Raw genomic sequence first — 27,559 nt, 5'->3', positions numbered from 1 at the left:
TTTGTCTAGCTCCCTCCTGTCTCATCATCACATGTTGCCTTTTTAATCATTTTATCTATATCCTTGTTATATTCCTGTGATAGAAAATCAGCTTCTTTATGTTTATTTTCTGGCTCAGAGAGAGTCAGCATATTTGAAATTTAGTTAACTACCTCTTGTCCCATTGGTGAATGTTCTTCATAGAATTGTAGAATCTAGGAGTCGGAGGAAAACTCAGAAGTCATCTATTTCAACCTGTGTCTGAACAGGTATCTTTTTTGTAATATTGCTAATAATTAGTTGACTAGCTTCTTCTTGAATACCTGCAGTAATGTAGAACTCACTCAGATAGCCCTTTCTACTTTTGAACATTCTTTTTTTTCTTTCAAACCCTTACCTTCTGTTATAGAATCAATACCAAGTATCAGTTCCAAAGCAGAAGAGTGGTAAGGGCTAGGCAAATGGGATTGTGACTTAGCCAGGGGTCAGACAATGAGGAAGTGCCCAAGGTTAGATTTGAACCCAGGACCTCCCACCTCCAGCTTATCCGCTGAACCACATTGAATAGTTCTTTTTATAAGTTTTGCCTGGTATTTGGATAGAATCATTTGTATCTGCAACTTTTATCTCTTAGTGCAGAGCTTTCCATCCAACAGATGCCTGAGAATGTTTGTTGATTCTGAGTTATTATGTTCTCCCCATTTTCTTCGTTTTTATATCTGGAGTTAAATAAGTCTAAATCCTTGCCTGGGGCTGAGCAAAACAACTATTCTATATCCATTCACATACTAGAAGGATAGTCTCTCAGGTACATGCTCTCTCTTCTCTTACTGCCCCTCTCCTCTTTAGGACTTCCCTATTCCTGGTTCTTTATGACCCCCTGCCATCCTTGTTTGCCTTCCGTTTGGATGCCTGCCAGCCTGTGGTGCCTATATTCTGACATAGGACCCCCCCCCCCCCCCCCCCGCCTTTCCCTCCCACATTCCCTAGCTTCTTTCAAGTGCCACCAGCTTTAGGAATCCAGATTCCTTTCATCTCCACTGTTAGGGCTGTACCCCGGAAGATTACTTCGTGACTATTTTATATTTATTTTTCTATGCACAGATTATTTCCCCCATCTCTAGAATTCTGCCCACACTAGAAAGATATTGAGGACAGAGTGTGTTACATTTCCCCCTTGTTATGTATTCCCTGGCCCCTAGTACATTGTCTGATAGTGGCTTCTTAACATGTATTCTTTTAAGTGAATGAAAAATTCCTTCGTTTTGGACATTAACTTTATGGAACGATAGCTTGAGGTGATCTTAGTGCTTTGGCTGTCATGTCATATACACTGTTGACTCCTATGGAGATTGCCAGCTATTCACAGCTTGAGATCTTTCTCATGCAGCTCATCCATATTGAGTTTTTAAAAAGTCAGCTGTTGGATTGAACCTTTTGGCAACCAGAAAAGGGAAGGGCTTTGAGTCCATGACACCTGAAACTACTGAAGGAACTAGTTTGGTTTGATGGAAGAAGAGAAGACTTGGGGCAGACGATGGCTGTCCTCAAGTATTTAAAGAGCTTTCCTGTAGCAAAAGGATTGGTTTGGTCCTAGGTGGAAGAGCTGGAAGTTGCCAAGAGGCAAAGTTAGGCTTGATACAAGGAAAATTTTCTCCCTCCCTCTCTTCCTCCCTCTCTTCCTCTCTTCCTCCCTCCCTCTCTTCCTTCCTTCCTTCCTTCCTTTCTTCCTTCCTTCCTTTCTNGTCCTTTTATGCATTGTTCTATACCCATTGTCCTGCAGAGACCTCATATCTTTTTTTGGGGTCAAATTTGGCCATCATAATTTCAGAGTTCAATTTCAATTTTGGGGTTTTTGATTTATTTTGTTCCAGTCAGAATGTATTGTTTTGCTGTTTCTGCTTACTACACTTTGTCAGGCAGTTAATCAACAAAGATTTATTAAGCACTTAATATACACTAGGCATTGGGCTAATTGTTGATACAAAGAAAAGTAAAAAGACTATTTCTTTCCTCAGAGGTCACATTCTATTCTGTCAAGAGAAATGTTATATGGAAAAGAGAATCTTCCTTCCTTCCTCCCTCCCTCCCTTCCTCTCTCCCTCTTTCCTTTCCTTCCTTTTTTCCTTCCTTCCTTTTTTCCTTCCTTCCTTCCTTCCTTCCTTCCTTATTTCCTTCCTTCCTTCCTTATTTCCTTCCTTCCATTATTTCTTTTAAAGATCCTTACCTTCTGTCTTGGAATCACTACTATGTATTGGTTCTAAGGCAGAATAGTGTAAAGGCTAGGCAAAGGGGCTAAAGTGATTTGCCCAGGGTCACAGAGCTAGGAAATATCTGAGGCCAGATTTAACTTCCCATCTCTGAGTCTGACTTTCAATCCACTGAGCCACCTAGCTGCCCCTAAAAATGTTTCTTAATGATTAGGGCAGACCTAAGTGGAATGGGCTGTCTTAGGAGGTTTCCCTTGGCTGCACATGCTCAGGTAGAGGCTAGATTGTAGGGTGTTGTGCGTGAAATTTAATAAAGGTAGACTGAGGTACATTTTTCTCCAAGCATTATTACTAGGATATGAACCTAATAATAAAGAGTTTATTAGTGGCTTGCTTCAGTTTAAGCCAAAAACCTTGAGATGGGTACTTTATTCCTTTTTGTAAGACCAGAGCAAAAAACAGAACAGGATAGGGGGGATATAATACAGTTGGTTTCAGGGTTGGTGATATCATGGACTTGAGTTCAATATGATTGGCTATATAGCTGAGGCATGGGGAACAATATGATTTTTTAGAAATTGGGAATGAGGGGCTGGCAACAACTCTCTTTCCTTCCTGTGACTAATTTGAGTTCACTGTTTGAGTCTACCTGCAAGGTTAAAGATAGTGAGTTAGATTTCTTTGGATAGGAATCCAGGCATCCTTGAAGGATAGCTTGGTGGTATAAAGTTATTAAATCAGACTCCTCTGTATTCCTCAAGGATAACAGATTTCCTTAAGACAAAAATGGATCTGCAATGAGCAGGAGAACTGGATTTCTAAACTTTACTCATTCCAAGCCAGCTCAACTTCAAAAAATCATGACTTAGATAGTTATAGGACAAAATCAATCAACTATAAATAGGATCAATAAAAATGATACAGAATCAATTTAATCTCATCTCAGTGTGTTATAGTAGAGATTCTTTTCACGGTTGAGTTGGATTACTTGGCTGCTTAGGTCCCTTTTAGCTTTAAAATTCTTTAACTTTTATATCATTTTATTGGACTTGGCCCGTTGCATTAGCTTGTTGAAATTTTTTTGAGTCTTGATTGTATCATTTGCTTTCTAACTATTCTGCAAATTGGGTTTGACTTTTGAAAATTTGATATGCCTGCAGTCTATGCCTTTTATCAGTTCCTTGAAAAGACTGTTGAGCAAGAATAGGACAAGTATGACCCTTTGGCATTCTATTATGCTTTTTTTTGAACTGAGGCTTTCTTGTATGTAGTCTCTTTTAGGAAGTTTTTAATAGAAAATCTAATGTAAACCAAGAATCCTTTGAATTGAAGAAGTAGATGAATTTGATTGAAGAATTAAAGGTGCTTTATTTATGGTTATATACTTTAATTCTTCTCAAGAACCTTCTCTTGACAGGGAGGATCACTCCTTGGATTTGCTCATTTTATATCATCACATAAAAGTCATGAAAGCGTACAGAGTACCTCTGAGCCGAAACTTCCTAACAGAAGAACCAAAAGCATTTATACTCCATTAGAACTACAGTACCTAGAAATGAAGGAGCAACATAAAGATGCCATCTTGTGTATTGAATGTGGATACAAATATAGGTTCTTTGGAGAAGATGCAGAGGTAAGTTTCAGACTACTTTGCTTATGTGATAGCATATAAATCATAGCATGTAGCTACATTTTCTAAAGTTTTTGTTTCATTTTCTGGGTTGGTGAAATCATTTTCAACAAGCTAGGAAAAATGAATCTTACCAACCCTTTAAAATGTACTTATTTATGTTTCTTTTTTATTTAAAAAAATTAATTCAAAAATAAAATAAAAGATTCATTTTTTATTCATCCTATGCATTTTACCTGTAGCAAATTTGTTTTCATTTTTAACCTTGTGTATTCTGTGTTCAAGAGTAATTCTGCAGGGCAAATGTAGCACTGTTAGGTTTTGACAGACTTAGGGGAGGTAAAGAAAATCCTGTAGTGTATTTTTATAAAAAGCTTTCAGATTCATCCTCTGGTTCTTGAGGTTTAGAAGTTAAATTTTGTAGAAAGTGAGTAAAACACAAGATTATACCTTGGAAAATGGCATTGTGAATTTAGTGAATCTTTTTATTTGTATTTGCAGATTGCAGCTCAAGAACTCAACATATACTGCCATTTAGATCACAACTTTATGACAGCAAGTATTCCCACTCACAGACTTTTTGTTCATGTACGCCGCCTTGTGGCAAAAGGACATAAGGTCAATCCTGTTTTTTGTTGATTGGTAAATAAGAATGGAAGTTCTTCTAGACATTAGAACAAATGAGGCTTTGTAAGGAAATGTGTTTGAAAGATCTTAGATTTATATTTTGGCATTTGGGAGAAATTTGTTTTTCCTAGTTTATATTCTTAGCACTCTGTCCTTATTGTTCTGAAAAGTATATTTGGGTTAAATTTTTCTCAAAAAAAATTTTTTTTGGAAGCTTAATGTAGCAATAAGACAGCTAAGTGGTACAGTGGATAGAGAGCTGGGACTAGATTCAGGAAGACTTGAATTCAGATTCAACCTCAGATGCTTACTAGCTATATGATCCTGGGCAAGTCACTTAATCCTGTTTGCCTCAGTTTCCTCATCTGTAAAATAAACTGGAGAAGGAAATGGCAAATCACTCCAGTATCTTTGCCAAGAAAACCCTAAATGGGGTCATGGAGAGTCAGGTCTGACTGAAATGACCAAACAGCAACAACAATATATGTAGTAGATAAATTCTAAGTAATTGTCTGGATAAACTTCTTAAGCTATTTCCATGTAGTACTATCATAGAATCTGGTCTTTCCACACTAATAATATGTTTTGTTCACTTAGCATGCATGAATTACCCTTTCTTAGATTTAAAATGTAAGTATTTTAAAGTCTGCCACTTGATTTTACATTTTTTTATGCCTTATTCTTTTATAGGTGGGAGTAGTCAAGCAAACTGAAACTGCAGCCTTGAAGGCTATTGGAGAGAATAAAAGTTCTCTGTTTACCAGAAAATTGACTGCTCTTTATACCAAATCTACACTTATTGGAGAAGATATCCTTTTGGAGTTGATATTTTAATGTTTTAAAGTTGTTAATGGTTTTTGTAGATTTTTAAAAAAGAAGATAGCTTTATATATAATCACTTTTGAATTGATAGCTTTTTGACATAGCAAGAAGACATTAAGACGTGGGCATGTGCTATAATGATGTTCGATGAAGGATATTACTTTCAAAGTGGGGAAAAACAGTGAATTGAGTTAGGATCGACAAAACAGATTTTTAGAAATGGCTTGCTAGAAGACAATAATAGTTCATGAATATCTTTTATTTTTTGGTCAGGATGCGATTATATGATGATACATCTATTATTGTAGAGACTTTTCTAGGAAAGATCTTCACTACCAGAGGTTGAGATAATATGAGATTCACAGGATTCTATTCTAGGCATTAGGTTTCCTCTTTTTGCCATATCTTTTCAGGGCACATCTCTTTTTTGGTGAATCGAATATCAATTTTCCAATTTTCTTTCCAATTAACAATTAATTAATTAATAAAAAATTAATCCTAGGGTTAATTTTGGTGTCCAGGACGCTGCATAAGGATCCCTTGACCTCCCATCCCCCAGCAGACACACATATATAGACTGAGTGACACAATCTCTTAGTAGACCATTCGTCTGTCTCAGCTGCTGAACCTGGGCTCTAGTTCATTCATGTGGTTCTTGTGCAAGAGAGAGTATAATGTTTCCTACTTACCTGCTGCTTGCCCTATAGCTTTTATTTTGTCTAGGGTGATTTTTTTTTTAAACCCTTACCATCCGTCTTGGAGTCAATACTGTGTATTGGCTCCAAGGCAGAAGAGTAGTAAGGGCTAGGCAATGGGGGTCAAGTGACTTGTCCAGGGTCACACAGGTAGGAAGTGTCTGAGGTCACATTTGAACCTAGGACTTCCCATCTCTAGGCCTGATTCTTAATCCACTGAGCTACCCAGCTGCCCCCTAGAGCAGTGATGGGCAAACTACAGTCCGTGGGCCAGATGTGGCCCCCTGAAATGTTCTATCCAGCTGCACACCATTATTCCTAATCTGATGAATACAATGAGTAGGATACAATATAATGAAACTTTGAAAGAGTTGCCTTAGAAATAGACTAAAGATGAGCATTTCTGTTCCTTTGGCCCCCTCTTTAAAAAGTTTGCCCATCACTGTCCTAGAGTGATTTTAAATGGAGTTTCTCTTTCTAACTTTTGCTGCTGAATTTTGTTGGAAATATATAGAAATGCTAATGAATTATGTGGATTTATTTTGTATCTTGCAACTTTGCTAAAATTATTAATTGTTTCTACTAGCTTTTTAGTTGATTTTCTAGGATTCTCTAAGAATGATAGTTTAGTTTTCTCATTGCCTACTTTAATCTCTTCAGTTTCTTTTTCTTTTCTAATTGCTAACCGCTAGCATTTCTAATACAGTATTAATAATAGAGGTGATAATGGGCATCCTTGCTTCACTCCTGATCTTATTGGGAAGGCCTCTAACTTATCCCTATTGCAGATGATCCTTTCTGATGGTTTCAAATATATACTGTTTATTATTTTGAGGAAAGGACCTTTCTGTTCCTATACTTTCTAACGTTTTTAACAGGAATGAGTGTTGTATTTTGTCAAAGGCTTTTTCTGCATCTATTGAATTAATCATGTGATTTCTGTTAGTTTGGTTATGAATATGGTCAATTATGTGCATGGTTTTCCTAATGTTAAACCAGCCTTGCATTCCCAGTATAAATTCCATCTGATTTGCCCCATAACTTTTAGAACTATTTCCAAATCTCTCAATGCTCAGGCCATATGTTAAAGGGAGCTCTGTTCTTTAAAAGTGTGTCAGTTGAGGTCTTAATTGATTTCTCCCATGTATTCTTTTAGTTACCTTCTCTTTTCATTCTTTACCTCTTTTATTTTTTACTTCTCTTTTTCTTTCTACTTCTTTTTAATTTTTCTCACTTTTTCCTTGTTACTAGGTTTTTTAAGGTGAAGAGGGTGATTATTTACATTATGTCCTGGGAGCTTTTGTGTATTTATATCTTTGCTTTTGGCATCAATTTTTTTAAACCCTTACCTTCCATCTTAGAATCAATACTGTGTAAGGCAGAAGAGCAGTAAGGGCTAGGCAAAAGTGACACAGCTAGGAAGTGTCTGAGACCAGATTTGAACCTACAACCTCCTGTCTTTAGGTCTGGCTCTCAATCCACTGAGCTACCCAGCTGCCCCCTGGCATCAATTTTAGGATGAGGATTTAATTCTCAGGTAGTGTAATTCACAAAAAAGCCAATGGTTATTACAAGGATCCACAGGTTATTATGCACTAATTTATTTATTTTTGGTGGATGCTTTAGAAGCAGAAAGATAGAATAGTTTAAGGACATGTATATACGCGAGCAGGCTTTAGATAAGCCAAGTCCTAGAATCCTAGAATATTAGAGCTGGAAGGCACTTAGTTCAAACTTCTCTTAGTGTGATATACTGGGGAAAAAAACCACTGGATTTGGAGTCCAAGGACCTTGGTACAAATTGCTACTTGACTGCTTACCACTTGATTAACCTTGGACCTATTTGCATTTTAATTTCCATACTTGTAAAAATGCTGTGTAAGTATCTAATGATCTCTCAGGTTCTTTTTAGCTCTAATTCTATGATCTTATGGAACTTAGAGTAAAGGTAAAGGAGACTAGACATTAATTAAATATGAGATACAAAGTTATATGGAAACTAGGTATCCTTTGAGAACATAGACAACTGATCAGTTTTCTCAGTGGAGAGAATAGATGATAGATTTGCTATTGTTAATGGGAATAGGACATATGAATTTTATTTTCCTTAATAACTATTAAATGTGAATCCTTTGATCAAACTAGATGACCCTGTACATGTTGAAGAAATAGCAAGTGATACATCTAACAATTACCTCCTGTGTATTTGTGAAAATAAAGAAAATATTAAAGATAAACAAAAGGGGAATGTTACAATTGGCATTGTGGTAAGTAATATTTGGGTAAAGTGATCATATGTCTGATGAACATTTCCTATAAAAACTTATCATAGTGCATACAACTGATATGGTGCCAAATGTTTTTCTGATACATCATTAGCATACAGGTGGCTTTATTGTATGCTTAGTTGTGACATAAAATTCCATCTTATGGAATTATTTTAGGAACTTAACTGAGTCAAGCTTTATCTTTTACAACTTTATAATTTAAGATGGATGTGCTAATGTGGACACCCATGTGTGATATTTTAGAATAAGAGAATGAAAATATTTATCAGTGACACAGAGTAAATCATTTTACAAGTTAGAAGTTCATCATAACAATGTTGGGAGCAGGTAAATACTTGTGTGTTAATCTCTGAGGATAGCAACTGTATGTATGTATATATGTATGTATATACATGTGTATGTTAGCTACATGCGTATGTGGATTTATCTATTGATAGCACAGCTTTACATAATATCTACACTTGGAAAGATAGATGAAGTGGAAAAATATTAGAGGGTTAATATTAAAGAAAATTCTAATATACCTTATGCATATAATTTGTATAGCTTGGTTTTCTTAATCTTCTCCAGCCAGTTTTAGTGTATGTCATCCACTAAAGTTCTATTCTGATGTCTCATTCTTGCCCAGGGCTAGAGGAACTGAGATAGAGCCATAATGATATTCTTGCTGTAAATAAAGTTGATATTAGCTTTTTTATATCATGCCTTGTGGACTTTCCTTTGAGATGTGAATCTAGAGATTGGCAGAAATAACTTTATTATGTAACCCAGAAGCATTCCATAGAATACTTGGTCATCTTGTCAAGCAGTGCTCAAGATGAATATAAATGAACAAGTGATTCTGAAAGTAATCCACTGCAGAATGAAGAAGTTGAGAAATCCTGAGAAGAGATTAACTTCTGTTCAGCATGTACTTTGGTAGTCATTGATTTCCTTGTGAAATGAACACAGGGGAAGATAGTGAAAAGTATGTTGAAAAATTTAGGATTAGGATCATGACACACAGGAACCAAACACATACATTTCTTTGTTGTGAATATTTTTTTTAGGAGAGAGTTGGAAGGCAATTGGAACAGTTAGAAAATGATTGGTTTCCATAAGTTATTTTATTTTTATAAACCCTTACTTTCTGTCTTAGAATCAATACTGTGTATTGCTACCAAGGCAGAACAGCTGTAAGGGCTAGGCAGTTGGGGTTAAGTGATTTGCCCAGGGCCACACAACTAGGAAGTATCAGAGGCCAGATTTGAACCTAGGACTTCCCATTTCTAGGCCTGGCTCTCAATTTACTGAGGTACCTAGCTGCCCCCTCATTTTTTTCTTTATGTGAAAGTTTTTAAATTTTATTTCAAATTCCATGTAAAAGCAATTTTAAACTTTCATTTAAAAACTTTTTGAGCTCTAAATTCTTTCCTTCTCATCCTCTCCTCCCTGCTTCTTGAGAAGGCAAGCAATTAGATATAGATTATACATATACCATCATATGAATATATTTTCATATTATATTACAACAGACCAAAAGACTCTCCAAGAGAAATAAAGTTAAATAAAGTATGCTTCTTTCTGCATTCAGACTCCATTAGTTCTTTCCCTGGAGGTGGTTAGCATTTTTTATTAAAAGTCCTTTGGAATTGTCTTCATTGTATTACAGAGAATATCTAGGTCTATTCACATGTAGTATTGCTGTTCTGCTATGCAATGTTCTCTTGAGTCTGCTCATTTGATTTTATTTTAGTTCATGTAAATCTTTTTAGGTTTTTCTGAAAGCATCCTGCTTGCCATTTTTTAAAGCATAATAATATTCCCCATAGTCATATATCACAACTTGTTTAGCCATTCCCATTTGATAAGCATCCCTTCAGTTTCCAGTTCTTTACTACCACAAAAAGAGCTGCTAGAAATATTTTTTTACAAATAGGTCTTTTCTCCCCTCCCCCTTTAAAAAAATCTCTTTGGGGTACAGATCTAGTAGTGGTATTAGTGGATTAACAGGTATGCATAGTTTTATAGCCCTTTAGGTATAGTTCCAAATTGCTCTTCAGGATGTTTGAACCAGTACACAGCTTCACCAACAATGCATTAGATTCCCAATTTTTCCACATCCTCTCCAACATTTGCCATTTTCCTTTCCTGTCATGGTAGCCAATCTGATAGATGTGAGGTAGTATCTTAGAGTTGTTTTAATTTGTATTTCTCTCCATAATCATTTCAGAATCAAGTGTGTTCATGTAGTTGGATCATTGGCCAATTAGGCAAAGGTCAAAGTAAGCAAAATTTGAGACACACCAGTCTAGATTTGTTAGAAGAAATTATATTCAGGAATAGGAAATGAAAAAAGTAAAGACATTAACTCCATAACCATTATTTAGAGAGAACACTGAAAAATCATTGTCATAATAAGACTAAAAGGACTTAAGACCTGTTCCCATTCCACAAGTATTTAATAAAACATGAGTCTGAGGGGCATCACAATTAATTTCTTCCAACCTGCAATGAAATAGAAATTCTACAACATCTCTAATGATATGATCTTGTTATACTCAAGGATTTGCATTTAATCTCCTTGCCAAAGAGAGCACACATTAGTTTGCCCTGTGTAGGAGGATGGTCAAAGACCAAACAGCATTGTCTCATAAAATAGTGAAAAGTCAATTGTAGTTTTAGTAAAGTATACAATGCTTGGCATGAGAATCAAGTCAGATAATTTTTAGGGCATTTTTAGGTGGAATAATGCATGATGGACATGAGTAGGTTGTGAGATCTTGCCAATGCAAAATTGCATAGGAAAATCATTGTGATAGTCCTATGTCTGAAAAAAGTAGATAAGCCATGTAGCAAGATGAAAATCCTAATAGACAGCTAGGGCACTCCCTTCGTATTCAGGAAGTAGCAGAAGGTTTTCAGGAGGACCACAAAAGATCTTTTGGAACCCTCCCTCTTACTATTATCTTGGTCACTTATCTATTAGCTCCAGGCACCTCTCTAAAACTAAGTTATAGAATAGGTATGGACTTGAATTAGTAAAGGGAGTTTCCTTATTTGGGAATTCTTCTATACCAAAGAAATCCAATGTCCAGACTCTATCCCTATAGCCTAACCAACAGCCCACTCACGTTATCCATCTGCTGTTTCTTGCTCAGCAGCTCACCTTCTTTAATGGTCTCTTTTATGCCACTTCTCACATGTATACCATCACTGGTAAAATGGTACACCTTACTGATGCTCATCATGTATGTAAGTTTTCATTACTTTGAGTTATTAGTAATTATTACTCTTTTGAGATCATAGCATCCGGAGAATACTACTATTCAAAACATGAAGCAGGAGCTCATGTGGTAGCTCAGTGCATAGAGAGCCAGGTCTGAAGTCAGGAGGACCAGGGTTCAAATCTGGTCTTAGACACTTCTCTGCTATGTGGTCCTGAGCAAGTCACTTAATCCCATTTACCTAGCCCTTGCCCTTTGTTTTAGAGTTTTTACTGGGACAGAAACTGGGGATTTATAAAAAATGAAGCAGTCTGAGATCTGTTATTTTAGAGTCTATTATTCACTATGTCCTGAACTGTTCTGGGTCTAGTTCAACATCTACTTAGGAGTATCCACCCATGCTGAAGAAATCACAGATCTGCCTAAGAACTGCAATATATGACTGGCTCATTTATGGAAATCTGCCCAGTTTGGGTCATTTGTAAATAAATTTAAATTAATTAAATTAAAATTTTAAAAATTTAAATAAATTAAAGCCATTAACTCTGGAGTGTAGTAAGCATGAATGAAATCCTTTCACTAGGAAAGAATTTCTGGTCAGATTCCTTTTTTTGCCTGTTAAAGTCTTCAAAAGAGTCTTCAAAATTTAATTCTATTATGAGCTCATTCTTTAGTCTGCTTATGTCAAATCAGAGGTAACTTGATGTCTGCTTTACTGTTAGGTCATTTCTTAAATGATGTAATGTAATATTTGTTTTTGAATAGCTCTGAATGACATTCCTAATGAGTTAGGACCAATATGCCAGCTCACAAGTAGATATGTTTGCTTGTTTGTTCATGTGAGTAGCAAAATAATAATGATTGCTGATATTCATGTAATGCTTTAGGTTTGCAAAAATCCTATATGTTTGTTGGAAATTAACCCTAAAGAGAAGACTAGAGGGTAACATAGGCTTGTTGCTTAGTCCTTTGTATGAAGCAGTGAGGTAGCATGTTATTGTGGAAAAAGTAGTGGATTTGAAGTCAAAGGAGCTGTGTTCGTGTCCTGGGACTGTAAAAATAGGGCGGGGAAGACTGGAGCTAATAGACTTGAGCTATAAATCTCTTCTAGGGGGATATTTCCAGGACTGAAGCTAAGTTAACCAAAGTATGTGATGTGTGTGTGTGTGTGTGTGTGTGTGTGTGTGTGTGTGTGTGTGAACAATTAGAAGAGATCTATAATAGTTTGCCCCTCAAAAAGATTGCAGGAATTGCAACAAAAAGTCTCTAGTTATGAGACTTTTTTTATGAGAACAATGACACTGTGAGGATTCAGTTGCTTAATTTTAGAAAAATACAGTTTATTTTGGTTAGCAAGCCCATAAGACAATAAGATATTACTAAGGACATAGTATCTTTAGAGTTACTTCCTGGTTTGGCTGATGCTCAAGCCAGCTAATATTAATGTGTAGGCAGTCCATCCTTCAAAGATTCCAGATTTACAGGTGAAGAATCTTTGAAGGATAAACTTGGGATTTTTACAGCTTAGAACAGACACTGAAAAACAGAAATTAATTAAGGCTTGAAATGCTGAGGTGTACTTTTTATTGTTGTTAATCCTTTGTTATTATTATGTTTCCTTCTAGCCCACTATTTTCTCTTCCTTCAGTTTTATTTTCTGGTTTTATAATATTTCCTCTTTCCCTAAAAAAGCATACAAAGAGGGTTTTACGGTATTAAACAGTATAAAGTCTGTATTTTGCTGGTCCAGCATAAATGTTCTTGGCTCCAGGCAGTTGGCTAATTGCAAAGCAAAGCTGTTTCTAGTTTTGAAATTTAAGTGTTTATTTCCAAACATTAATATTTCATTTTTGAGTAAAGCTATTTGTTTCTCTTGACTGCCTTTCTTTTGCTCTAGTCAGCATCATATGACTGCATGGCTTTCTTTTTTCAGAATAGATGGTTGATCTACTTGAGATAAAGGGAAACTAAAATGGATTACAGCTGTGTTTATGGGTTTTAAGAAATGTGTTTTCTTTAAAATTCATTTATTAAGTGAAGTTTAGTGTGCTACTGTTCTGGATTATAGTTCCTTCTAAAAAAAAAAAAGAAGTCATATTTACCATTGAGTGGTGAGGAAAATGATTTTTTAGCCTTAAAAATAGTGGTAGGATTCAAATAGTGATATCTTTCATAAATGTGAATTGTTACTATCATGATGGTGATGATTAATGACATACTGATTTTTTTGAATCTCTCTTGTGCCTTCATAAAATATTTGAGCTGTTAGGTTTATATAACCTATTATGTGTATGGACCCTAGCACATAATGCTTAATAAATTCTTGTTTTCTTTCTTAAATGTAGCAAAACACTTAATTTTTCATATGACATGGCATGATTGTTTTGCAGGGAGTACAGCCTGCTACTGGTGAAGTTATTTTTGATAGTTTCCAGGACTCAATATCCCGTTCAGAATTAGAGACCCGCATTTTAAGATTGCAGCCTGTGGAACTTCTGCTCCCATCTGAGATGTCTGATCACACTGAGAGGTTCATCAAGAGTGTAACTTCTGTCAGGTATATATTTACATTTTTTATGGGGAAAATAAAATAGATTTGATCATGGTAGTGGCCATTTGTAATAGAGCCTTGCCTTAAAAGCTAAGTTTCTTTAATATCAGCCATTTAATTTATGAATTTCATTCCTGAAAAAGATTTGTTTCATTTTGGAAATGCCTTTTCAAGGTTTTCTCTATATGTAAATTCATATAAATTTGAAGTAGTTTTGTACAGGAAGTTCCATACTGGTTGATTGTCATTCTGGTTAGTACTTTTTGTTTTCTTGCCTAAGTGTAACTTCATTATTGCACAATGAAGGCTTCAGTTTATAAAGGTTCTCATTTAAAAGAATCTAAAAATACAATACAAATTTTTTTAAAATGTTGCCACAAGAGGTCCCCATAGCATTTCCTATTTCAGGAGTTTCCAGGCCAATACTTGAAAGGATTCAGAAGTCCTTTGCTTTAATTTCCCAAGCTGCAAAACTATTTTTGGGTTTATTTTTTCATTTAGTAATGTGAGTGTTCATGCAAATGTTAATCTAGGATGAAATTAAGTTGTAATTATTTCCATCCATATGTAAGACTCTGTTTTTTTAGGCTCTTGTTCTTTTATGTTTTACCTAGTGTAAACATGAAAATTGAACCCTTTGTGGGTATTGCCAAGAGCATGATCATCCCTTTGTGTACTAGAAGTGGAATGGAGCAATAGGTTATGGGAACTGAGTAGAATGAAGAACTGGGAAATTGGGGCATTTGAGGCAGCCTTGATATAGATGCTGAAGTTCTCAAGTGTCAGAGGAAGAGTTGGGGTGGAGAGGATGAAAATGAGTCAGGTACTGAACTCATTAGGGAAGAAAGGAGAATATCTTAGTGGTGATAGATATTGGCCACCAGAATCTAGATTTGGTGTTAAATTTGAATAATATAAATCTCAAAGGAAGAGAATTTATAGAGTGATGGAGGGAGATTAAGAAAGGTTTTGGAAATGAAAATGGAGACCATGGGATATTCTGACTTTTCCAGCATGACCAATGAACTGGGGAATGAGAGAAAGTACAACCATTGCTAGAAATGATGGCAGCAGTGCAATGTTATCAGAAGAGAGCCAGAAGATGGAAAGGTTAAGAGGGAAAATGTTCAAGGTGAAAGCAAGTTTGTTAATTATGGAGTAGATATTCTAGAAAACCCAGTAGAATGGATAGATTTGAAGGGGATTGGGAGTCAGGGATTGGGCAGACACAGATGGGGAATGGGGTTTGTAAAGCCTGGAACTCAGAATAACTAGAATAGTGGAACTATGCTAACCACTGGGGAATAACTTGGGCTTATTTGTGATTATCATTGATTGAAGGAGAGATCTGTTGAGGGAGGCAAGTGGTTATGCTTTTCAAGGTTTTGCTTTAGTTTCATCCTTATGCAAGGTGATCATGTTGTGTCCTTTGAGGCCCAGAAAGCCCATCTCACCATAAGTAGAAACAGGCTTGGGAATGGTTTCTTAGAAGGTAGGAAGTGGACGTGCCTGGTGGGAGGTGGTCTTCAGAGCACTAAAGACAGGTCTGGGGTGAAGAAAGAGGTCAGTGGAAGTGAGTGACCAGAACAGTGATGAACACATAGCTTACTGGGAAGACCTCTTTCCTTTGTTTTAATTTCATTTCCCTCTGAAAAGAATGTTTTGTATTCTCACAATTCTCATTTGTATGTTGGTAGGTGAACCCCCAGATATTGCTTTCATTCTGTGGTTATTTTGAACAAAATTTCCATTTCTTTCTTTGTTCTGCCTTTTTTTTTTCTTTTAAAACCCTTACCTTCCTTCTTAGAATCAATACTGTGTATTGGTTCTAAGGCAGAAGAGTGGTAAAGGCTAGACAATGGGATTGCCCAGGGTCACACAGCCAGGAAGTGTCTGAGGCCAGATTTGAATCTAGGACCTCCCTCTAGAGTCTCTAGGCTCTCTATCCACTGAGCCACCCAGGTGCCCCCTGTTTTGTTTTAAGATTTATTTTGTGGGTTTTTTTGGCAGTATTCAGAAAGATTGATTTTTATGGATTCATTTTATATCTTCCTAGTTTGCTGAAGTTATCATTTCTCTTAATATTTTGATCATTGTATAATATAATATGGAAAAAGAGATAATTTTGTTTCTTAGTGCTTACTTCTGTGATTTCTTTTTCTTGTGTATTATTAAAGTAGGCATTTCTATAACTATATTAAATAATAATAGAGATAATGGAAATCCTTACTTTCTACTTGATCTTATTGGATAAGAATCAAGAGTTTATTAGAGATAATAGTCTTTGTTTTAGATAGATACTGTTCATCATGTTAGGAAAGATGTGTGCTCAATTCTTCTTTGTACAGTTCCGATTTGAATCATGGTCACTCGCATCTTTCCCAATCTACTATACTCTTGACTCCTTTCTCCAGGTTTGTATGCACTTTTTCTTAGACCAGTTATGGAACAGTGTAAGTTCCACCCCTTTTATCCTCATTTCTTCCTCTCTTATTCCTTTTTTTTTCCTATCTTTTCATTGTTCTCCTCAGACCATCAAAAGAGAACAAAACCACCTTCTGTCCCTCTGTTTTTCTTAATTACCTCTACACATTAGAATTTTGCAGGAACATTTGTTTCTTCTCTCACTATTAGAATGTAAGCATTTGCACATCATTTAGTTCCAGTTGCTCAAATATATTTACTTTTTTAGGTCTTTCTTGACTCCTAGCTTTGCAGTTCTTAGTTTTTACTCAGTTCTGTGTTTTTGTTTTCATTAAAAATGTTTGAAAATTCTTTTTTACATTAAAGGTCCATTAAAAAACCAACTTGTAAGATTATTCTTAATCTTATAGCATAAAGTATTCTTGGTTATGAACTTTTTTTCTTGTTCCTTTTGGAATATCATGTTCTAAGATCTTTCCCTCCTTTATAATAATTGCTGCCAAATCTTGTCTCCTAGTCTCAAGTTGTTTATGCTGATTGTCTTCTAGTACTTAAATTGTTTATGCTGATTGCTAATTTTTTTTGTTTTTTAAACTTGGAAGCTCTGTATTTTAGCCACTACATTACTGGGAGCTTTCATTCTGGGGTTTTTTCAGGAAGTGATCAGAGAATTATTTCTGTTTTTGTTTTTTTGTTTTTAACTTTGCCTTCAGGCTCTTATAAAATCTGGATAGTTTTCCTTTATGATTTCTTGAAATATGACATTTCAGATTTTTTTTTGACCAGTTTTCTAGGTGATCTGCTTTTGATAGCAGATTTTTTGCATCCTCTTCTATTTAAAAAAAAGTTTTTATTTTGTTTTAATATTTCCTGTAGTATCATGGAGTCATTAGGTTTTGTTTGGTCATTTCTAATTTTTAGGAGTCTCTTATTTGAATAAAGTTTTCTACCATCTGTTTTAAAGTATTTGTTCTCTTTCCATTTCTTCAGAACTCTTATTTTACTTATAATTACTTTCTTTTCCCTTTTCAAGTACTCTTGAACTTCTTTTAGTCAAGCTTTATTTTTCAGCTTGTGAGAGAGAGAGAGCAAGAGTGCACGAGTGTGTTAGGGCTAAGTGTTTTCTTGGCCTCTGGCAGACTTTATTGTCTCAGATTGAAAGACAGATCAGGGGCAGCTGGGTAGCTCAGTGGAGTGAGAGTCAGGCCTAGAGACAGGAGGTCCTAGGTTCAAACCCGGCCTCAGCCACTTCCCAGCTGTGTGACCCTGGGCAAGTCACTTGACCCCCATTGCCCACCCTTACCAATCTTCCACCTATGAGACAATACACCGAAGTACAAGGGTTTAAGAAAAAAAAAACTTCTAAAAAAAAAGAAAGGCAGATCAGCATGTTTATAGGTAGAGGGGAAGAAAGCATTATAGAAAAAGAAATTAAAGATACTATAGTGGGAGTGATGGATGAAGCAAGGGTGCAGAAGATATAGGGGTGAATAGAGGAGGATTAGTCTTAGCAAGGGGGAAAGGCATCATAGCCTCTCAGACCAGAGAGGAAAAGATAGGTAAAGGAGGAAGAAATTTTGTAGTATGGAGGAGGAGAGGGGAAGGATTTTATGATCTTAATCTTATCAATAAAGGTAGAAGTGAGGCCATCAGTGAAGAAAATAGATGAGCTATAGGTGGAGTTTGATGATAAAGGAAAAGGGAGAGGAAGCTTGAAATAACATGTGTTGGGAAATGTATAGGCCAGAGATCAATACAGACTGCCATATAAAGGGGCTATGCAGTCAGCAGGACTAGACTTCTTTTAGTGAAAGGCAGCTAGATAGTGTAAGGGATAGTGTGCTGTGCTGGGTTCAAATTTTGCCTTAGACAGTTTGTAGCTATGTGACCCTAGGCAAGTCACTTACCTCTGTTTACCTTAGTTTCCTCATTTGTGTAATGAGCTGGAGAAGGAAATGGCAAACCCCTTTTTTCTTTGCCAAGAAAGCTCCATATGGAATCACAGAGTCTGAAATGATTGAACAAAAATATTCTAGGGATAATGAAGGGTTGACAAGGAAATGGAAAAGCACTTAGAGAAAAAGAATATTTGTAATTTGAAAAAGGTAAGCACAGGAAAAACAAATGGCATGGGTTGCGTTTAGTTCATTCATTTGTTTTTTCTTTTCTTTCTTTTTTTTTAATAACCCTTACTTTCTGTCTTAGATTTGATATCAGTGTCAGTTCCAAGGTGGAACAATGATAAGGACTAAGCAGTTGTGGCTAAGTGATTTGCCCAGGGTCACACAACTATGAAGTATCTGAGGTCAGATTTGAACCCAGGACTTCCTGTCTCCAGGCCTGATACTCTATGCACTGAGCCACCTAGCTGCCCTTGCTATTAATTCTTTAACCCAATACCCTACTAAATATGGGTATAAAAAGTATGGCCTCAAATAGGGCTGTTATTTCATATTCTGAATCAGAAGATCAGTGCCCTTTGATTTTTTTCTCCTTGCCCTCTCCCTTTTTGGTTCCTTCTAAATAGTCAGGCCTCCATCCTATATGAATAGTTCTCTGAGGAGTTGCCTTCCCAGCTTTGGCCCAGTGCTTTTTGAAAAGACAGAGAAGTTTTTTAAATGAGCCATGTGTACTTTCAGACAGGTACCTCTGACATTGTTGAAAAAGACATTACATTAACAATCTATGGATCTAAGTTGATATAGATTGCTAAAAAGTCAGAAAATCATAAGTCTGAAAATAACACCATGGCCTTTCCAAAGTACTTGTTTCTGAGTCTACATCCTGAAACATTTTGCCTTTTGGAAGAAACTAGCATCTTCTGACATTACTTGGCAATTTCTTCCTTGGCAGGTGCCAGTAAATTAAGCCCCCTTGGGTTTAACTAGAAAGGAGACAGATTCTCCTATGTCCTAATGCCATAGGCTTCTGGGGAAAAAAAAAAAAAAGAACTTTCTGAGACTGGAAAATTTCACTGTCTTAGAATTTTCAAAGGTGTCATACATTATTTTTAACCTGTTCTATCATACAAACTAATGGATGATTGGACGGAGACATATTTTCTGGTTCCTGTCATATTTTTACAACTTGAATGAAAGATCATTTCAGTACCAAAAGCATACTTGAGGCTATTTTTACCGTGTTCCCTACCCCATAGTATTACTGCACTGATTAAGTCCATGCACTAAAATGTTATTCAGAATGTGAAATGCACTTGCAGAAGGGATTTTATAAGATGGATTTGTCATGCAGGTCTTATATAGGATGTTCAGTTGCATTATGATTTTTAGTGTTACTTGGAATTCTTATCAAGGTCAAATATTAAGTAGTACTTAGATGAAATTATGACTTGATGTCATGTTACTCTGATGGAGTGGAAAGATCACTGAATTTACAATCAGGAGAAACCTAGATTCCAATTCTGTGTTTGGCATTAACTGTTAATATCTGTGCATCCTCATTTGTAAAATGTGATTAATATCACCTATCTCACTGTTATTGTTAGGAACAAATGAGACTGAGACTCTTTCCTTAAACTCTTTATTTTATTATTATTATTTTAAAAAAATCATGAGTGTATATTGATTCCAAGGCAGAAGAGTGATAAGGGCTAGGCAATGGGGGTTAAGTGACTTGCCCAGAGTCACACAGCAAGGAAGTGGCTGAAGGCAAACTTGAACCCAGGACCTCCTATCTTTAGGCCTGGCTCTCAATCCACTGAACCACCCAGCTGCCTCCACCTTTTTTAGAAAACAAACACTTATTTTGTTGCTGCTACCATGGACAGAAGTTAGTTCCTTTTGTCTCCAAGAACCAGTTTAGGAAAAAGAAGAAAAACAAATGAATATAAATCTATATGGCTATATCATAGAGGGAGGTAGAAATCCTATTGATTGTGTAATTGGCAAGTCAAAGGATGGTCATTGATGGTAGTGATTAAAGTGATCCTTTTCTGGAAGGTAAAGAAAAACCACTCAAGAGAAGGCTGCTTCAATTTTTCAAGCATTAATTTCATTCATTCATTCATTTATTCATTCATTCATTCATTTATTCATTCATTCATCCATTCATCCATTTATTTATTTATTTACTCACTCATTTCTTTATTTCTTTATTTGTTTGTTTGCTTGTTTGTTTATTTTTTGGGCCCTTAACTTCTATGTATTGGCTCCTTGGTGGAAGAGTGGTAAGGGTGGGCAATGGGGGTCAAGTGACTTGCCCAGGGTCACACAACTGGGAAGTGTCTGAGGCTGGATTTGAACCTAGGACCTCCCGTCTCTAGGCCTGATTCTCAATCCACTGAGCTACCCAGCTGCCCCCTAAGCATTAATTATTTTTACAGAAAGTCAGCCATATTATACTAGCCAGAAGTTATACAACGGTCCTTATATTGGTTCTTGTTCTGAAGAAGAGACAAAGGAATAAAGAGCAACTGAACAAGAATAATGTATAGAAAAAAAAGTTCTAAGATTACTGCTGACAATGGTATCCATTCTGTGCTTTGCCCCCCACCATCTGCATCTACAACTTTGTTTTCAATATACCATGATTATTGATACTAAAAAGGAAAATCCTGAATCTATCAGTCTGTAAATCAAGACAGGACAGGGACTGTTTGTTTTTTATATTTATATGTGCCTGGGATCAGGCATTACAGAAGATAGAGGTAGCACCATGGTACCCAGGGTGCTGGTCTTGGAGTCAGGAAGTTGTGATTTTCTTGGCAAAGATAACTAGACTGGTTTGCCATTTCCTTTTCCAGCTCAGTTTACAGATGAGGAAACTGAGACAAACATGGTTAAATGATTTGCTCAAGGTCGTACAGATAGTAAGTCTGAAGACAAATTTGAACTTATGAAGATGAGTTTTCCTCATTCTATGCCCAGTATTTTATACTCTCTACTACCTAGTTAGTTGCTCTTGAAGTCAGGAAGATCTGAGATCAAAGTTGCTTAAATTCTGTTTTCCTCAGTTTCCTTAGATATAGAATGAGGATCATGGCATTCTGTTTACATGAAGTTAATTTTAAAATAAGCTTATTTTTATTATAATTGCTCATTAAATAAAACTGATCATAATATTCCTCAGATATCAGTTTTCTTTGAATACTTTCAGCAAATAGTTCTATAACACATTTGGAATTTTCTGATCGCTTTTTAGCTATGGATTTGTCCTTGAAATAGTAGGATAAAAATAATTTTCTCTGGGAAAAAAAAGAAGAGTTGTTGTGAGAATCAAACAAGATAATGCAATATTGAAATTATTAAGCAATAGTATATATTTTTAAAGCACTTAGCATAGTGTCTGGCACATAATAGGTGTTTGGTAAGTGCTTATTTCCTTTCTTATAGAGAATGGGAAATTGATAGATATTAAGAAGCTAGTAAGGTTTTTGGCACATTTAAAAAAGATTTCCATTAAAGCCCATTTAAAAAAAAGTATTTTAAAGTGAACCCGAGAGAGTTAATCCTAAAATATCTTGCAATTTGCTTATTCAAAGTGATGGGCAAGATAATAAAATTAGAGGTTATGTTAGAATTAATCTAATTGAATTCCTTCATTTCACAAATGAGGAGACTACAAACCAGAGGGTGTCCAGTGGCTTGCCTAACCAAGGTTACATGAGTAGTAAATAGCAAAGAAGAGATTTAAACTTAGAACTTCTAGATGCAAATCCAGTTTCATTTTTCTTCTACTATTTCTTTCCAGATAGCTGAAATTTTGCTGTATCTTGAATATCAAGAAAGTTTTTTCTTCATATTTAGAAATATGAACTTGAATGTTCAAGCTTTAAGACTTAATATTTTTAATGTTTCTTTGTTCAAGAAAAAGTAATACATGTACAATTACAAGAGGTAACTACAACAAAATTATGATTATTCCTTAGAATCTTGATTTAAGTCAAGTCTATTAATATTCCTAAAAGTGCCTAGATGAATAGGAAACAAGGGACCCACTTGGGATATTTGTGGTCTTGAGATTATTAATGATCAGATTTCCTGCTTAACATTTCAGTATTGACTTCAAGTCAGTTATTTCTAGAGTTTCCAGTTCCTCCTGATCATTTCAGGATTGGGAATGGAATCTTAAGTTTTGAAGTAGCATTGTTCTATGGAGTCCTTGATTTGCTTAGGCAATCCCTAATTATTAAAACAAATATGGTAAGGTCTCCTTGTAGTAATATCCTAAGTGAAATATTTTGATGGGATATTTGGTTGAGTCAGTCACATGATTTCATGTTATCTTTCCCTTAGAATTCCTTTATTATTAGAAATAATGTGATTTGAATATATTTTTTAAAAAACCAAACACTAGAACTCTATGGTTTTTTACTACTGTGTAATATAATTTGAGATCTGGTATGACTAGACCACTTTCTTTTACTTTTTTTTTCATTGATTCCCTTTATATTCTTGACCTTTTATTCTTCCAGATGAATTTCATTATTATTTTTTCTATCTCCATGAAATTAATTTTTTGATAGTTTGATTGGTGTGGCACTGAATAAGTAAATGAATTAAATGAATTTATATAGTTTACTTTTTTAGGGATAAATGTTCCATTGTGGATTAACTGGGTCAAAGTGAGGAGTTGAAGATGTCTCTAGGTTGTGAGACTGGATGACTGGTGTAAAAATATAGGTATATATTGAGGGTTTGATGTTGGATAGAGAATGACAGACCTGGGTGTGAATGTCGGTCAAGTCCCCTCTCAATACTCTACTACAGAGGAGGTTTCTTAAATGGTGGACATCCAGAGAACTGGAGCCGGCCCTGGATGCTAAAGGGAAGGCTTTCCTAGTTGGAGAGGTGGGTGATAACGCTGGTTGATCAAGCAGGGACCATCTCCCTACAGAAACCTCCCCCACGCCCAATGTCAGCACCTCAGGGAGTCTCGCTCAAAATTGAGTCTGAGCAAAGCAGCTGCTCAAACCCCCTTTTCCCTCTTTTCCTTGTGTAATGACTTCTTCTTGATCTGACTGCGAATTGGTTAATTTTGTAGATGAACAAGGTAGCTGGAGAAGGGAGAGGATTGAGGAATCAAGGGGGGATAGGTTTGAGGGAAGAGGAGACCCTATTTAAGGTTTCTTGTTTTCTTCAGCTGAACCAAGATGGCTCCCATCCAACTTACCTATCCTCTTCTTATCTAATTAAAGTCTCTCTCCTGCCTTAACCAGTGGCAAGTGTCCTTCTTGGGAAGGTCAAGGAATGAAAAGGATCATCAGGGTGACCCCCTAAAGTAAGGGGTCAGCTCCTTCTAGGTAGCTGTTTGTTCTTCCTCTAATGGAGGCTCTCCAACTACAGGAACCTTCTTTCTCTTCTGGGCAAGGGAAATTGGGGACCAGACTTTAGAGCTCCAGGACTTTGCTCCTTACTCAACAGAGTTCAGAGGGCAAAGACTTTCAGTTAGCCATTACTCCCACAATTCTCTTCTCTCACTCCAACTGTCACTGCCTCTCCCGTCACATTCCAATTGCTGTCTGAATCCCTCTCAGTGGGCCAAAGTGCCAAAAGCTTGATTCAGTTTTCCTTTCCCCACTGGGAAGATGGTGGTTATCTTTAATTAATGGTAATAGGTAGATACTACTTATCGTTTTAAGAAAAGCTCCATTTAGGAATCTATGCTCTCGTGATTTTTAATATGAATGGATATTGTATTTTGTCCAAAGCTTTTTTTGTACTTATTGATAATTATATGATTTCTGTTGGTTTTGTTATTGATATATTGGATATGTTACTGACATAAATCGTATTGATAGTTTTCCTAATATTGAACCAGTGCTGCAATCCTGGTATAAAAGCCATCTGGTTATAGTGAATGATCCTTGTGATATACTCCGCATATCTTGTATATACCTACATATCTATATATCTATATCTATATCTATATCTATATCTATCTATCTGTAAGTATATACCCATACTTGTGATATACTAATCTCCTTGCTAGTATTTTATTTAAAATTTTGCATCAGTATTCACTAGGGAGATTGGTCTATGGTTTTCTTCTTCTGTTTTTTATCTTCCAGATTTAGATATTGGTGCCATATTTGTGTCATAAAATGAATCTGGTAGGATTTCTTTTTTTTTTTTTTTTTACCACTTTTTCCAGATAGGTAATATATTGGGAGTAATTGTTCTTTAAATGATTGATAGAATTTTCTTATAGATTCATCTGGCCTTGGAGGTTTTTCTTGGGGAGTTTATTGATGGCTTGTTCAATTTCTTTTTCTAGGGTGAGATTAAGTATTCTATTTCCTCTTCTGTTAACCTGAGCAGCTTTTTTTTTTTTTTTTTTTTTTTTGTATTTTAAACCCTTAACTTCTGTGTATTGACTGATAGGTGGAAGAGTGGTAAGGGTAGGCAATGGGGGTCAAGTGACTTGCCCAGGGTCACACAGCTGGGAAGTGTCTGAGGCCAGATTTGAACCTAGGACCTCCCGTCTCTAGGCCTGGCTCTCAATCCACTGAGCTACCCAGCTGCCCCCTCTGAGCAGCTTATATTTTTGTAAATATTCATCCATTTCATTTAATTACCAAATGTATTGGCATATAATTGGGTAAAATAATTCTAAATAATTTTTTTATTTTCCTCTTCATTAGTGGTGAATTTACCCAGTGTTTTTGATACTGGCAATTTGATTTTCTTTAGTTTTTCAATCAAATTAACCAATGGTTTATCTATTTTATGTTTTTTCCCCATAAAACCAGCTTTTAGTTTTAATTAATGGTTTTCTTACTTTCAGTTTTATTGATCTCACCTTTGATTTTTCAAGGTTTACAATTTGGTATTTAATAAGACATTTTAATTTTTTCTTTTTCTTACTTTGTAGTTGCATGCTCAATTCATTGATTATTCTTTCTCTTAATTTATTGATATAAGTCTTTAGAGATAAAAATTTTCCCTAACTACTGCTTTGGTTGTATTTTCTAAATCTTTAATGGTAATAGAGAAGTTAGGAAGAGGGAAGAATTTTTTTTGAGAAAGATAATGACTTCTTTTGGATCTGTAATTTTAAGATTCTTTTGGGGCATCTAGTTTGAAATATCTAGTAAGTAGTTGGAAATGTGAAAACTGGAGATCAGCAGAAAGGTATGGTCTTGATAAGTAGTTTTAAGAATCATCAGCAAAGAGATATTAATTGAATCCTTGGGAGTTGATGAAATCACCAAATGAAACAGGATAGAAGGAGGAGAGAAAGGGGCCATGGATAGATTCTTGTGGGATCTTTATATTTAGTAGATTGTGACCTGGATGAAGATCCAGCAGAGAAGACTGAGGAGGAATGGTCAGGAATCCAGGAGAGAACAATGTCATGATAAGTAGGAGAGAAGAGTGTCCCACTGGGTGATTGATAGTATCATAGACTGCAGAGAGATCAAGAGGATTAAGGATTGAGAAAAGGTTATTAGATTGTACAATTAAGAGATCAAGATTGTTAGTAACTGATGAGAGCAGTCTGATGAAGTTCTACGCTAGGACTGCTGAGAGTTAAGAAGATAGTGAGGGAAAAGGAATTGGACGCACCTATTACAGCCAGCCTTCTTGAGGAGTTTAGCCACAAAAGCAAGCAGCTCATCTTTCAAAACCTTGATATCCTTTGGTATTATCTATTTATGTCAGTTCCCCATATAGTGTAACATCAATTTTCCTTTTACTTTGTTCTTATTGATTTTATTTGTGGAAAATCTTTTTTATTGCATGTAATACAGATTCTTTTATTTTGTACGTACATACCCATATAGGATCTTTTCTCAAACCTCTTATTTGATTTAGAATTCTCCTCCTAGCCCTGGCTATAAAATGTACTTTCTCTCATTCATATCTTATTCTTTTATGATATGACCTTTTATTTTGAGGTTACTTATCTCTTTAGTGCTTATCATGGATGCTCGTGTGTTATTGACCTAAACTTAATTTTTGCCAAACTGCTTTTCATATTCTCCCACATTTCTTGTCAGAAAGGGACTTAGTTATTTCTCCCAGTAATTTATGTTCTTGGGCTTATCAAATGATGAACTTTGCTTTCCTTTACTTTTGCCATTTACAAAGGCAATGCTTTCTTTTTTTGTTAATTAAAATTTTTAAAAAATTGTTAAATATTTTTCCGTGGTTACATGATTCATTTTCTCTCCCTCCCCTCTTCCCTCCTCACTCCTAGAACTGACAAGCAATTCCACTGGGTTATATGAGTATTATCATTTGATACCTATTTCCATATTATTCATTTTTGTAATAGAGTAATCTTTTAAAACCAAAACCCCAAATACTATACCCTTAGAAATAAGTGATAAATCATATGTTTTTCTTCTGGATTTCTACTCCCATATTCTTTCTCTTGATGTAGATAGCGTTCTTAAGTCCCTCAGTATTGTCCCATTGCATTGCTGTTAGTAGCAAAGTCATTACATTTGATTGTTCCACAATGTTTCACTTCCTGTGTCCCATGTTCTCCTGGTTCTGCTCATTTCACTCCGATTTAGTTCATGGAGGTCTTTTCAGTTCCTGTAGAATCAGGCAGTTTGTCATTCCTTACAGAACAATAGTATTCCATCACTGTCCGATACCACAATTTGTTCAGCTATTCCCCAATCAAGGGACTACTGCTTTCTTTAAAAAGGTATTTCAAAAGTTTTTTTTTTTTTTTTTTTGCAAAAAATTAGACTTCCATAGAAATTCACTTAATCAGCCTGGTCATTTTAGATTCAAATGTTGTCATTCTGACTATTACACTAAAGTTAATTTTTCCCTTGAAAAGTAACTACTCTAGAAAAGTTTTATGTAAAAGAATCATATTTTGACTGACATAGAAAACAAAGAAATCCTAATAACCCTTTCCTAATACATGAGTTTATCTATTTGACAAATCTGATTTTTCCCATATTGATTTTATTTAATATTGAGAGGTTCATTATCAGTGGTTGGTCACCAGGATATAAAATTTTTTGGCAAAATGTCCAGCTCTCTACTAATATGAAATTATAATCTTTATATCATGCAATGTAAAGAAAATAGTCTTATGTGACCTGTTTTTAGTGTTCCTTTGCAGACTACTAATCACTGCTTTTGTTTCTTATCTCATAAATAGTTCCAGAAGTTTTCTGGGAATTTTTATTATGGTCACTGC

General features: G+C 35.5%; 1 protein-coding gene across 1 annotated transcript in view; it reads left to right on the top strand.

Moving 5' to 3' along the window:
- The window catches only part of MSH3 (mutS homolog 3), a 206,246-nt gene that overhangs the window by 10,414 nt on the left and 168,273 nt on the right, over window positions 1-27,559 (top strand). The window contains 5 exon segments of the mRNA XM_044662970.1: window positions 3,607-3,822; window positions 4,321-4,437; window positions 5,137-5,254; window positions 8,085-8,230; window positions 13,848-14,014. Of these exon segments, the coding sequence (XP_044518905.1) occupies window positions 3,607-3,822; window positions 4,321-4,437; window positions 5,137-5,254; window positions 8,085-8,230; window positions 13,848-14,014 (764 nt within the window).

Source organism: Gracilinanus agilis, chromosome 1, assembly GCF_016433145.1.
Source record: "Gracilinanus agilis isolate LMUSP501 chromosome 1, AgileGrace, whole genome shotgun sequence".
Taxonomy (NCBI): domain Eukaryota; kingdom Metazoa; phylum Chordata; class Mammalia; order Didelphimorphia; family Didelphidae; genus Gracilinanus; species Gracilinanus agilis.
Note: the sequence above shows the minus strand (reverse complement) of the source record. Positions and strands in the feature narration are given on the sequence as shown.